Source organism: Orycteropus afer, unplaced genomic scaffold (assembly GCF_000298275.1).
Source record: "Orycteropus afer afer isolate SDZICR_OR568_19922 unplaced genomic scaffold, OryAfe1.0 scaffold00171, whole genome shotgun sequence".
Lineage (NCBI taxonomy): Eukaryota > Metazoa > Chordata > Mammalia > Tubulidentata > Orycteropodidae > Orycteropus > Orycteropus afer.
The window spans coordinates 1,815,402-1,830,765 of record NW_006921758.1 but is presented as its reverse complement, the minus strand read 5'-3'; the positions used below and the strand labels follow the sequence as shown (position 1 = coordinate 1,830,765).

Here is a 15,364-nt window from a genome sequence, read left to right as displayed (position 1 = left end):
AATGAAACTTTGATCCTCAAAGGAGTTGCATAGAGAAATAAAGAAAACACAAATCTGTACCTATTTAAGGATATTCCTACTGCTGTCATAATGCTTTTATACATACTTCACAACAGTATTTTTTTCTTATGTTATTTTAAGTGCTACTGGAAATACCACAAGAGAAGAATTTTTGCAGTATTTCATCCTGTCTATTTCTGGTCTCAATTTATTTTTTTCCTATTTATGAAATACCCACCCTGCCAAAAGCCATCAAAATTGCCGAACAAACCTTAACAACTCAAATTATATAATAAACTAGAAAAAAAAAATTCCTTGGCTCTTGAAAGGCCCAATTTAAATTAATCTCCTATAGAATCACGATACCGATAATTGGTCTTGCAAAACACTATTACAGAATTTTAATGAAAATATGAGATTATCAGCCTTTTGTGGTATTGAAACAATTTGGAAGAAAATAAATGTTTATCTATTTGAGTATATTTTTGCTTCTCTTCATATTATTTTGATAATGTAAAACCTATTAGATGAGAATTCTTGCCTTTTTTTAAATTTAAATTTTGAGATCTCATCTTTATCCATTTGAAAAAACAAAATCATGAAGATATTTTTTTTAAATGCTGTGTTCTGAAAAAGTCACCCAATTACTTCTGCAATTGGAAGTACAACTGCTAAAATCTATGATGATGATGTTGATGATGATGATCACTGCCATAGAGTCAAATCTGACTCATAGAGACCCCCTCCTTGGGTTTCGGTCACACTATGGAAGTAGTGTATTGAAATTTTAAGTGCTGTAACTCATAAAAAGAAGCATACCATTGTATGATCTACAAGGAAGTTCAGAACTAAGAAATGGGCACATTCTTACCATAAAATTCTTAGGACATATATTACCAGGTTTAAGGAAATTCCTAGCTGTTCATATTTAGTACTTGTATTTTTGTAGGAATGCTGCATTTTAGGCAGCAATCTACACCAGGTGCATCTTAGCAATATTTGATATTCTGATATTAATGAGTATACTTTTCAAGTTTAATATTTGTGAGTTCGCTGAACAAAATTCTTATTTTTGTATGAGAAAAACTATAAATATATTTTCAATTAAAAGAAGAGCTAGCAAATGATTTCCTTCTTCCTGAAAAGAAAAATGTGTGTTATTCTATATTTCAAGGAGCCCTAGTGGCACTATGATTAAGCACTTGGATGCTAACCGTAAAGTTGGCAGTTTGAACCCACCAATGACTCCAGGGGAGGAAAGATCAGATGATCTGCTGCCATAAAAATTACAGCCTAGGAAACTCTATGGGGCAGTTTTACTCCATTATATAGGGTGCAATGCATTAGAATTGGCTCCATGGTACAGAACAACAATTCTATATTTCAAGTAGTTATCATGTGTCTCTTACATTCTCAAGCTTTAGGATACATTGTTGTTGTTGTTGTTGTTATGTGCCGTCGAGTCGGCCCCGACTCATAGCGACCCCTCCTTGGGTTTCCGAGGCAGTATCGCTACGGAAGTAGGATTGCCCAACCTTCCTTCCGAGGAGTGGCTGGTGGATTTGAACCACCAGCCTTCTGGTTAGCAGTCAAGTGCTTTAGCCACTATGCTACCAGAGCTCCTTAGATAAGTATATGTGCTTGCCAATTCCTTCAATCATACCAAGCAAACTCTAAGCAGTAATTCTGTTAATGTGAAGTATGTCACTTACTGTGCATCTATTAAAGATACTTTTCCTACATTTAATACTAATCAAGTCATACAATTTCTGGTATTTGTTTAAAGAATCATAATTAAGGATGACTGTGTTCTTCAGTTGGATTATTAGCAGCAATTAGAAACTTTCTGAATGACGATGGAGAATCTCATTATCATATAACTCTTTGGGCAATTCTGGCCCAAACTATTAAATATTCAAATGATGCTAAGAAGAATCTGGTTAGGAGAGGGATGGGGGGGGGGAGACAGAGAAAGAGAAAGAGATTTTTGATAGAAAGCTATCCTCTCAAAAATACTTAATTTAGGGAGTTGTAAGTTAAGCTCAATGATGAATTTTATGCTAATGTTACTTTAAAAACTACACTGTTGAAGTTATTTTAAGATGGTAGAGGATTTTCACTGATTTTTTTTTTTTAATGTAGTTGAAAGTCTGTTGGACTTGGCAGATTTGTTTAAATCAGGCTAGATTATAAAGCTTTGGGCAAAAACCAAAAAATAAAAAGCAAAAGAATCAGATTAATCAGAAACTAGGGTCTACTTTCCTATGTGACTTGTTAGCCTGCTCAAAGAGTTCTAAATTCTGATGACCACTACTATATGGCAATTAACATTTTTTAAGGTGAACATTTTAAAACACTTTTGTAACAGTACAAAAATATCATGCCAAAAAGTCATCCTTTCAATTCACTTCATAGAGGTAGTAGTGATTGGTACTACTGATTGTGTGTGTATGAGTATATGTTTCTGGTTAGCAACCAGATGCTTTAACCACTGTGCCACAAGAGCTCAATGTGTGTATGTTTGTCTGTTTTCTTATATCACTAATGAAAAAATAACTGACAAAGTGACTTGGAAGAACAGCCAGAGAACATTCTGGATTAAATATCTATACTCTTATTAAGCAGTATGTGACTGTTTCTTTCTGTCTGCCTCCCTCACCATATCCCTCACATTATATGCACTGTGCTCCTTGAACACAGGAGACACAGGGCAGAGTTCTGTCTAAATTGTTCACTGCTGATAACAAAAAGGTTGGTGGTCTAAACCCACCAGCCACTCTGTGGGAGAAAGATGAGGCAGTTTACTGCTGTAAAGATTTACAGCCATGGAAACCCTATTGGGCCAGTTCTACTCTGTCCTATAGGGTTGCTATGAGTGGGAACCTACTCAATGGCAGTGGGTTTCAGCCTCAGGTCCAAGGACTTTGGCTGACACATTATTGGTAATTAATAGATATTTGAATTAAGTTACCTTGTCTCTCTAAAAGCCATGACCAGGCCATGTTGTTAAGGCTCAAACTCCAGAGTGCTTCTAAAGTAAGTACAGAAATATCTCAGAAATATTGTAGGATTCAGTTCCAGAACACCACAATAAAGTGAATATCATAAGAAACTGAGTCCTTTGAGTTATTTTGTTTCCCAGTCCACATACAAGTTATATTTACACTGTATTATAGTCTGTTACCACTAGCCACTCCTTGGAAGGAAGATTGGGCAATCTATTTCCATAGTGATACCGCCTCAGAAACCCAAGGAGGAGTCGTTATGGGTCGGGTCTGACTCCACGGCATATAACAACAACAACATAGTCTATTAAGGAGTTCTGTGGCGCAGTGCCTAAGGCATTTGGCTGCTAATCAAAAGGCTAGAGGTTCAAACCCACCAGCCACTCCTTGGAAGGAAAACTGGGCAATATACTTCCATAGAAATACGGCCTCGGAAACCCAAAGAGAGGTCGCTATGAGTCGGATTTGACTTGACGGCAGTGAGATTGTCTACTAAGTGAGTTATAGCATTACGAAAGATTTGAAATACTGGGAGAATTACTAAAATATGACACAGAGACATGAAGTGAGGGCATACTGTTGGAAAAATGATACCAATAGACTTGTTTGGAGCAGAGTTGCCACAAACCTTCAATTTGTTAAAAAAAATAACATACACATATATATATGCAAAGTGCAATAAAAAGAAGCATTCCTGTATTATAGAGATGCTTAAACCAGTAATTAATTGGCTTAGTTATACAAAGAAAAAAAACTCCCTTGTCCCAATGACATCATACTCTAAGAAAGGAAGACAATGAATAAATAACTACAAAAATTTGATAATTCGCATGACAGATGAAGCCATATCAGATCATATCATTTTTCTTAAAAATGAATGCACTGAAAATATAATTCAAACTCCTTACCATGATGTAGTTGTACAAATTCTGGCTTTTCTGTATTCCTCAACCTCATTTCTTGTCACTCCTCCTTCATGTTCATTGCATATCACCTACCCTAGCCTTTTTTAAAAAAATCTTGGATCTGTCAACCATTCACATCAGGGCCTCTGCATTCTTATTTCTCCTGCTTAGAATAGTCTTTCTTTGGACCTCTGTAAGTCCATTGTTCCCAAGAGTCAGGTGTCAGAGACAGCCTTTTTTACAGCTCTATCTCAAGAAGATCCCCACCACTGTCCCCAGGCATTGTCTACTTCTTTACCATGTTTTATTTTCTTCACAACATTTGCCCATATATAAAATTATCCATTTGTTTAATTGCTCATCTTTTGTCTCTCTTCATTAGACTGCAAAATCTTAAAAGCACAAACTGCTTTGTTCACAGCTGTAGTTCTACTGCCTTGAACTGAACTTGGCACATGATAGGCATAAATTAATATGTTGAACCAATAAATGGTAGATATAAATACAGGGTTTATAGACACCAAAAAGGGGTAAGCTTTTTAAGAATGAAGCCAACATGGAGAAGAACAGAGCTAAGAGACAGAAAGTCATTCTGAGTGATACTGTTAGGGTCCCTGATAAAGCCATATCTGAAACCATTATAGCTTTCTTTCTCTCTTTTTATTTTTTTTAAATGTGAGGAATAAATCTACTCTTTTTGCTTACTCCAGTTAGAGGTGGGTTTTCTGTTACCTCCAACTGAAAGACTACTTACAAGTCTCAGTTTGATATTCAGTGCAAACACAAGTTCATATTCTAGAAAGCTGATTCCAGTTCTATTTAAATAAGAACATGGTGATAAGAAGTTATTCTGAATAAAATAATGCCACCTCATGGAATGGTGGGCTCCGCATCATTGTAATAGGGTAAGCAGATGTAAAATGGCCTAGTGCCTAAGCTATTGTATGTTGAATTGAATATCATCTGGGCTTCCTTCTTACTTAAGCTTCTAAATTCTAACAATAATATTTAATTCATTTGATTAAAAAAAATTAAACCTTTTAATCTTCTAGGCTGTGAACGTGTCTCACCTTATTTTCTATTTTTTGACTCTCACGTTTATGTCTGTTTAATTATTGTTTTCTTTCCTATCTTCATTTTGTAATATTTAAAAATACTAGTATAAATCTTTTCTCTAGGAAAAAAATCTATTGATAAAATCTAATGAATAAATGTGCAACATAAATCAATCAACTTAATGGTATATTAGTATTTGTTATCATTTAAAAAACAAATCTGTACTTTGAGACATTTCTGTGAGAGAGACTACTAAAATTCTTGCTATTTTATGAATAAGGAGGGATGTGAAAGCAGGATATATTTAATGAGGTGGTGAGAGAGGATCTACCCAGAGGTTCAGAGTAGCCCTTCATGGCTTCACTTTTCAGTTCTCTATGCAAACAGTTCCAGTACAGGTGGGTGCGGGCTAATGTGATGAACAGCAGTCAATAATCACAAACTCAAGTTAGGCACTGATCAATAATTTAGGACAGGAAATGAGGGATTTCAAGTATGGTTTAGGACGGCAAAATGATAAGTGACTCCCAAAAAGCAAAGATCATTCCATGGTGTTCTTTTGTTTTGTCAATTTCTGAAGTAATGACTTAGCATTTTTAGCCATGACCATTATAGTGACTCTACTAGACACTTCTACATGGAGACATTTTTTCATGCTGTTCTGTTTTTCCTCTCTAAACTATTTAGCATCGACTGTCTGTTTTTAATATTTAAAATGTTTTTTAACACATAGCTCTTTGGACAATGGATCTCTTCAGGTTGAACCTATTGTAGAGGGCATCTTTCACTTAAAAGAAGTGTGGTTTCTGTGAATATCCCCGTGTCTGCATAAGCTCAGTATGCTCTCACATTCCCAATGGTTTGCATTATTAAAAACTTTGACATGGCTCATCAGAGCTGGCTGCTGTGTTCAAGACAGATTCCTGTCAAAACAAAATCAGAATACTGGGAAACATAGCCCTGGCCAGTTAGTTTCTAAGGACATTACCTAAGTCTCTCTGCACATTTTTTTTTTTTTTTGAATGTTAATGTTATATTTCATCTATCTCTTTGTTTTATGGTTTATCGCTTTGGTAGTACAAATGTGATCAACTTCCTTCCCTTCCACCCCACTCCCCAGTCACAAGAATATATCACCAAATGACCTATTTGGACATTTAATACCACTGAGCTCAGAAAAGCCCCTGTTTAAGTACCTAGTTGTTTGCTATTCTTTTCAACTGAATTCAGATGAAAAGAAAAGGAGGAGTCTCATCACAGGGGTTCTGTTGACAACATTTCATTTAACATATTTCAGTTCAGCAACATAGGACCACAGAAAGAAAACTCTTTTATTCAAAATGACAGGGTAACTATGTTTTATGCACTATAAATATGTCCCACCCAGAAAGTGATGATAATGATAATGGGCCACATTTACAGTTTTACTCTAAGGGGTGATTCTTCTTAAATGCATTCACCTCTTGAGTGTGACACATCCATACCACATCTTAAAGGCTCACAAAATACTTACTCCACAGATACAGGAATATGTGGAGAGCGAGGGAAATACAACAGCTATTCAACACAGCATAAAGCAGCTGCATGGAGCAAGATATTTGGGAGATCTAGATATTTCATTGATAGGTCAGGCAGAGTTTAAAACACAAGAATAGAAAACGACTGATTTGAATGTGGTCATAAATAGCTGAGGCGACCATCTATTTCTATTCTGAAGTTTTAGGAGAAAGAGAGCCTGTAAAAGTACCAGGTTCAACAGTTTCAGGATGGATCACTGATTTTATCTAATGTTGACATGTAGGATGATTGACAGTTCTTCTTTTATTAATTAATTTCAGCAGTGTGGATTACTAAAATGCACCACATCCAGATGTCAGTCCTAGTCCTGTGTACTAAGTGATGATTATCTGAGATCTTTTTCTGAAAAGCTCCCAGAATAAGTTAACTACTATTATTGAAGGAAACTCTTACATACCAAAAATTACATCTGTAGCAACTACTACTACTCACCATTTCTCATGGCTAGAAATAATTTGAAAATATTAAATGAATTTATAGTTATATTGGGAAGTCTTTTTTGAACTTTTTTTTTTCAAATTGATTTGAGTGAAAGTTTACAGAGAAAATTGGTTTTCCATTTAACAATTCATACACCTTTTGCTGTATGACATTTATTGCAATCCCCACAATGTAATAGCATTCTCCCTCTTTCTCCCTGCATTTATCATTTCCCTTTGTCCTTCTTCCCTGTCTCTTTTTATGGGCAAATGCTGCCCTTTTGATCTGGTTTGGTTGATTATTCTAATGAGTGCATATCTTCCTAGTATTACTGTTCACCTCATGTTGTTGTTATGTGCCGTCCAGTTGGACCCAACTCACAGCAACCCCTCCTGGGTTTCCAAGGCCGTATCACTATGGAAGTAGATTTCCCAACCTTCCTTCTGAGGAGTGGCTGGTAGGTTTGAACCATCACCCTTCTGGTTAGCAGTCAGGTGCCTTAGGTACTACACTATGAGAACTCCTTATAGACCTGTCTATAGTTTGACTGAAAGTTGAGCCATGGGAGTTGAGGTTTTTTCTATTTTTTTTAACTTTTTAAACAATTATTTACCATGTTAATGGTGACATAGCACTGCCTTGTCCATTTCAACCTTACGAAATCTCTTTGATGGTTTGTGCTTTATTTTTAAAGTATGTGTTTTTCATAACATTAAAAATAATGCTTTTTCAGTTTGTGTTAGTGATGATTTGACTTGGTTGTGTTTATACTGTATGTGCACTTTTGTGTTCTGCCTCCCCAAGTACCACAATTTGGCATTATAAAATACTTTTTCAATGTTACTAAAAATGTCTTTAGTTCCCAAATCTCCTGGTAGAATTAATTCTCAATCAAGATGAATCTTGATTATCCTCTGATGTCTTATACTCCTAGTATGTTGCTAAGTAACCTTGTACATATGTGTACCACAGTTTGTGATGCATAATAGTAAACTATGAGATTCTACCCTGCAGATCAGTGTGTATTCCTATTATGTTTACCTGGTAGCATGAAGAAATTATGTTTGGTATCATTACAGCAAATACAGGGGTCTAATGTCATTGGCACTTCTGACATTATTACTAACATGAGCACTTACCTACCAAATCAGGAAAGATATTCATTACTGTACCTGTGAAAGAGGATCAGGTAACAATAAAGTTCCAGTTCTTGCTTCTGTATTTGAAGCAATATTTATACGGATATTGCAGCTCAAAATATCTGATTGTGTCTGGTCAGCTGTTAGAGATGTTTCTGACTTGTGAAGAGAACCATTTCTTTTCCTTGTCATAACTCCCAGGTGCTACTGCTGAGCAAATGTGAACATCACTACCAGTAGTACTTGAAAACAACGAGAAAATTGATTTGGACAATATGTGTGCTCTTGCCAACTGTGACTAGGGGTGTGACAGGGGTCAAAGCAAGGCTAGGAGAAAAGCACCCAGCAATTCCCTCATTATCAGCTTTTCAAACTAACTATTCTTAGTTGCAGCAGGCAATACATAGTTTAAAAAAAAAAAAAAAAAAAAAACTCACTGCCATTGAGTCGATTCTGACTCATGGCGACCCCCTTTGGGTTTCCGAGGTGGTAAATTCCTATGGAAATAGATTGCCCAGTCTTCCTTCTGAGGAGTGGCTAGTGGGTTTAAACTGGAAACTTCTGTTAACAGTCAAATGCCATACTAAGAGACATTTAGTACTATTTAAAAGTAGCTCTTAAAGTTTTTCCCTAAAGGTGACTAATTTTGCAGTGGCAAAGCAAAAGGTGAAGTTCAGATGTCTAGTACACCTATGATGCACAAAGATTTCTTGATAATGTGAAATTTACAAACCTATTCTTTATCAACAATTGTTGAACTGTGTTTGAAACTAAGTTAAAAAATTCTCTTCTTCCCAACTAGTTTAAGATAGATATTTATTCTACTGTTTCAGGAAGACATGATTTTCCTTAAAAAACTAAATGTATTGACATCAATTACTATCTCAAGAAAAGGATATCTAGGTTTTTAAAAGACTGCAACAAAATATGCTGAAAATCATTTAAATAAAAGAAATGTATATGTGGTATAAAAATGAAAATCACTGAGTATAATGTATATTCTCTGGTGGCATAGTGCCTAGGCATTTGACTGCTAACCAAAAGGCTAGTGGTTCAAACCCACCAGGCACTCCTTCAAAGGAAGACTGGGCAATCTACATCTGTACAGATACTGCCTGGGAAACCCAAAGAGGGGTCACTATGAGTTGGAAATGACTCAATAGCAGTGAGGTTTTTTTTTTTTTTTTTAATAATGCATATTGGCCCATCCTGTGGCAGAATAATAAACTATAAACAAATAAACTTAGACATCTGTTAGACATATAAGTAGATTCAAAGCAGCATTATTGCCTATGAGATTCAAGAGTCTATACTGCTAACCTGTATTTTAAATAGTTTTATTTAATAAGAAAAAGTAGACTTATTTTAAAGATTCCCTTCAAACAAGATCTCTTATGCACTAAAGTTCAAGTTTCCAGACTTTCATTCAAAGTTGTTTACCAATGTTTAGCTATAAACTCAGCTGTGAAGACACACGTGAGCTAAAAAGGATATCTCTGAAGAGCTAAACATATTTAGTTTTGCTGATCAACAACAAAAATAATAATCCTGAAGTAGGATCCAGAGAACAAAAATTTTAATGATTGCTAAAGATACAAGTGTATATTTTTTTGGAAAGATTTTATGTTAACACCTGAGAATTTTTAAAAGCCAGCTGATGTTCTTAATTCTGTATCATTATTTTTAATGATTCTATATCTGTTTTAAGGAGCTCTGGTAGTGTAGTGCCTCAGGCACTTGACTGCTAACCGGAAGGCTGGTGGTTCAACCCACCTGACACTCCTTGGAAGGAAGGTTGGGCAATCTACTTCCGTAGTGATACTGCCTTAGAAACCCAAGGAGGGGTCGCTATGAGTCAGGGCCAACTTGACAGCACATAACAATAACAACAATCTCTGTTTTGGAAAAATAGACCAAACACATTTTTTTTCTCTTGTAGCTCATAAAATTAAGGCGTACAAACAGAGAAAAATTAACTAATGGCTATGTCAGGCATTAATGTAAAAGCAGTTATCAAACAGCAAGTTCAAGGACATAAAACTCAAACAAGCATTGTTATCCAGGATCTCCAATGCAGACTTTGAACAGACCAGATTTCTTTGCGTATTTTCACATTTACAGAACACAATTACTGTGCGCAGTTTTTAGAGGTTCACTGTTGATTCTCTAAAGGTTTCTTTATCATTTAATATTATAAATAATTATGTTCCTAGGCTGCAGTTCAAAGCTCAGCACAGAACTCTTACAACACCACAGGCAGGTCAGGTGACCTTTCCCCAATTCTCCTCTCTCTGGTGCTGAGGACAGACAAAGTGATATGTCTGTCATACGCCATTACCATTAGAACAGAATCTTGTTCTTTTATTACAACTGAACTCCGCCAGATTTCTCAGCAGGAATGCTAAGTGAAATCAATGTCTTGGATTTCCAGGCTGAGCTTGGAGGTCACAGCCACTCTATCATTTCTCAGCATTATCCTTTCTCTCGTGCGCACACACTCCCCAAGCCTCCAACTGGCACACAGCAGATTGAAAACAGCATGCATCAGAAGACTCATGCTGTACAATTTTACAGTCTTTTGGAGCCCCCTCCTTTTGATTCCCCCCTTCCATTTTTTTTGCAAATTGCAAATAAGTTTTGTTTGTGTCCTTCTCTGGAGTTGTGAGTCAAAGGCAAAGGAACACCTACGAAGAAGGGCAAGCAATAAAATTCAGAGAACAAGGTTGCTCTTTGACAGTTGCCAATAAGATTGTTATCCTTATACCAGTGCTTGCATGTGATATACAATTCCATTGTTGCAAACAACAAATGTACTTTCAACATAAACCATCAATTTGGTTTATACCAGGTGGGTATATAGACAAGACAAAGATCTTTAATAATATATTTCTATTTTATAGTAAGATAGACATATAAATTCACCAATAAAACACATAGAAAATAACCCCAAGACACTAATAACTGATTGTTTAAAAGCATAAATATGATAATAAATGATAGTTATTATACATGGGTAAAATAGCTCTGTGGAGTCAAAATGTTTATTATGCTATGTATAATGTCATTTCTAGGCTACAAGGAACTAAATTCATGTAATGCAACAAAGCCTCTTTATTGACTGTTGGTTGCATTTTTGGGGCATTTTCTTTATTAAAATGACAATGGTAGTATTTTTTGCGTGGCTACTTTAATCCACTAAATTAAGAAATATTTTCTGACAATAAGTAGTTGTAGATAGTATACTAGAGGATATGGAGCAAAGAAAGGTCATAGCTTTACTAAATCATTGTTACTTAAAAACAAGCACTTTTTTGGGGGGTCACATTTTTTGCATATTTTACAATAATTGTAGATGTGAAGAAATGCCAGATCCACAGTGTTCTTAAAATGTATATGATAGAAAATCCATGAAAGGCTAATTTGAAAAGAAATTGAACTTTAAAGATAAACTGTAAAATATTTTTAATTGTGTAAATCAGAGCTTTAGAAACAATCTATTTTTCACTAGTAATAAGTAAATGGAGGTATATTAGATCATATAATGTGGCAAAATTTTAACATTACTAAATTGATCGGTCTATAGGGCTTTATGAATATCTAGATACACAGCTTATAAAGCAGTTTCCTAATCTTGACAAAGCATACCTTCACTCACTTTTGTGTTTGACACGATTACCTAAGAAAGTAGTTTTGTAGCAACTATTCAATAAAGATTTGAATGGATGAGCAAATGATTAGATCAATAAAAGTGTTAGGTTGATTGATATTATAAAAAAAGTAATTAAAACAAAGAAAACTTCATGAATATTTTCACAAGTGATTTGGTGAGAAGGTATTAAAGAGAAAAATATCCATTGCTCATTTAGAAGACACTATATCCAACAACCATAAAAGAAAATATCCTAATGTAAAGCATCATTATAAAACATGATATAAAATCATATTAATAAATCAAGGAAAAACAGAATAATACTTCATATAAGTGTTTGTGTATAACAGTGACTGTGCTACTTCAGCTATTTGTTTTATTCAAAGTTATCCTGTACATATAATACATTAATTTTTCAGGTCCATAGGAAAACCAAAATATCTCTGCTTGAAAGTTAAAATGTATTTAAAGAAAGTTATAATTATTACCAAGTTCTAAAAGGTACACACTTTGTGACTATAAAGGAAAACAGATCAGGACATAGGTGTACATAAAGCATAGAACATGCAACATCCACTAAAAAGCTGAAACAAATCTTAAAATTGATGCATGTATATTCCCTAATGTCATAGTAGTGTGTACGATTTGCTTTTGTGCTATATATTTATATATATTTTTGGTGAATCATGGCTTTACCCTAAGGTCCTTGAATATATTTTATTTCTTCCTTCATTATTAAACTAGGTTATGTTAAAATCCCAAATGCATTTATATCTTAGTGTCATGGAAAAGAACTTAGGCATTCTGAAGAGATGGAGGCTGGAATACATATTCCCAACTGACCCCTTTTCTTTCTCAATTCCCCCTCTGGAGTAATTAAGTCACTCTGAAAAGCATGCTGGTAGAGTCTCCAGGATACTGGAGAAGGATAAGACAAACTTGGAATTTTACTTTTCAGTATTTTCTAATCTTTTATTTTGTATTGTTTTTCAACTTTTGGGATGATTATTCCTATTGTCTCTTACTCTTCAGACACTTCAACATGGATTTATGAAATGAAGAGAAGAAGCAATCTTCTAGGTAATTCAGCAGACAAAGTATTGTTAATTTTGGGGGAAATTAAATGTGTCAGTTTGCTGCTAAACATTTTCTACTAGATATAGCCAGAAAATACATGTAGTTAATTCTCTGAGTTACTTCAGGGACTACCACTTTATGATCACTCTTCCTCTTTCATAGAAAATTTAATATGTTCATAGAACATCATTTAAGATCTTAACAAATGCACAAGAACATGTCAAATCAATCACTTTGCTTCTCTCTCCTTCTAAGCCAAGGGGCACATATTTTTTGACTCCTCCTGAACCTCTTCCATGTTCTATCTGAAAATGTTTCCTTGGCTCAAGAAACAAACCTATTTCTAAATAGTCTTACCTCCAAGCTATGATTATCTTCACATCTCTATATGATAATGGCATTATATGGATGACTTTAACCAATATTATACTTACACTGTACCACATTATAACAATTATTAATATTTAAATAAAATATTTTCCATATGCTCTACTCATACTCATCCTTTAAGGTCTACTTCAGTTGCCCCATCTTCAGGGCACCTTCCCAGGAACGCTCACTGAAGGTATTCTTTTGTTCCCAATAACTTCAAAAGCACTTTATCTATATAAAAGTTATGATTTTGTATCATATAGTATGGTTATCTGGCTTTTTAAAATAATAAATATCTACTCTATAAATCTCTACTCTTAAGTTACTTGTACAACACAGGACATCCAACTGGATAAATCTTTGTACCACTCACACATCCTACTATAGCTATCAATACACGTTTGTTGAATAAACATATGTGCGTAAATTTATATGCATATCTTGTTGTGCCTAATTGACTCTTACCTCTCTGCAGACAGAGAATTTAGTCCAGTTACTGGCACAAAATAGATATTCAATAAACAGCAATGAGTGAAAAGAAATTCTAAACGGCGAAAATTGTAGGTTCCTCACAAGAGTACCTTGCTTTTGGGTGGTGGGCTGTTTGTGCTCTTTTCTGTGTGAATGCTGGTAGGGGATACAGCAGCACCGAGGTTGCCCTGGGGTATGCCTGGAAGCTTTCCTCCTGGAGAAACCTGCATTGCAGCTAGCTGGGCAGCATATAACTGCTACAGAAGAAAGAGAGAGAAGAAACCATTTTTAAAAAGTTATTAACAATAAAATAAATGCACCTCTCAGAAAGTACCCATATTCAGACGTGGTATTTTTCCTACGGGTATTTTTGTTTAGTGCTCTGAAATATTTTAAGGAAGAAACTGTCACCTCAACTTTCACGGCTTACTTCTCAGGGGAGAAATGACAGATACCATATATGTGGAATCTCAGTTTCAGTTCAGGGAATAAAAACAAATAACAGTCATTCATATTTACTAACTCCAAATGTCTATCAAAGGCAAATGGGAGCTCTGGTAGCATAGTGCCTAAGGCACTTGACTGCTAACCAGAAAGCCTTGTGGTTCAAACCCACTAGCCACTTCTTGGAAGGAAGATGGGGCAATCTACTTCCATAGTAATACTGCCTCGGAAACCCAGTGACACATAACAACAAGAACAACATCAAAGGCAAATAGATTATATTAGACTGCTTTAAATTTCACACAGTGTGTTACAAAAGAATATACACAGTAATTTTCTTACCCTCCATATTAGTTCAAGACCTGTATACCTCTTTTCTCTGTCTTGTTGAAATGGACACCTGTGACTTTCTTTCTTTCTTTTTTTCCTGAGAATTAGTTGTGTAGAAATACAGAAAGGCTTTGACAGGGAATGGAAGGAGAGTATTTGAGCAACTTTATCTGGTCAGTCTACCTACATTGATTAAAAATTAACTGGATGCTTGCCAGAAGTCCACTTTACTTCATGATATATAAACACAGTCAAATCTGAAATTATCTTGAGGATTACAGTTTTAAAGAATACTGTCTAAAACACATATTCTTCCACTAAGCCACACATAATAATTCCTATTAAGTAACCAATAAAAAATCTTCAACAATTCAAGTTAATAATAAATTTAAAGGAACATTTTTCTTTGATAAAGATAATTACATGATGTGGAACACTAAAGCAAGGAGGTTGCTATAGATTCAAATAATAACACCAAATATTTAGATTAAATATTCTTTTCATCTCCATTTAGTACTTGGAAAAAACAAAAAATTCTGGATGGAAAAGCAATTATTAGATTTCATATATAATTATACAACTCAAGTTCCTATTTCCCATTTGTCTTGAAATTCCATGGATAGTTTTACTATGCCAGGTAGAAATTCTGTCACTAAAAGATTAATGCTAAAGGAAAAAAAGGAGTATTGTGAGATAGTCTCTGGATTACACTGATATTTCTCTCAAAGGAAAAATCTAAGGGATAAAAATATCTCAGGATAAGCCAGAGAACCTGGTAAGAATAGCCACTCACTATAAATGAAATTATAAAGCTGAAGACTGTTGTTGTTGTTGTTGTTATGTGCCGTCGAGTCAGCCCTGACTCATAGCGACCCCTCCTTGGGTTTCCGAGGCAGTATCACTACGGAAGTAGGATTG

At 34.9% G+C, this 15,364-nt stretch overlaps 1 protein-coding gene across 1 annotated transcript in view; it reads right to left on the bottom strand.

Annotated features, from left to right (window-relative positions):
* Positions 1-15,364, bottom strand: part of SOX5 (SRY-box transcription factor 5) — a 741,525-nt gene that overhangs the window by 73,645 nt on the left and 652,516 nt on the right. The window contains exon 9 of the mRNA XM_042781780.1: positions 13,783-13,929. Coding sequence (XP_042637714.1) covers positions 13,783-13,929 — 147 coding nt within the window. The remainder of the gene's footprint in view (positions 1-13,782; positions 13,930-15,364) is intronic.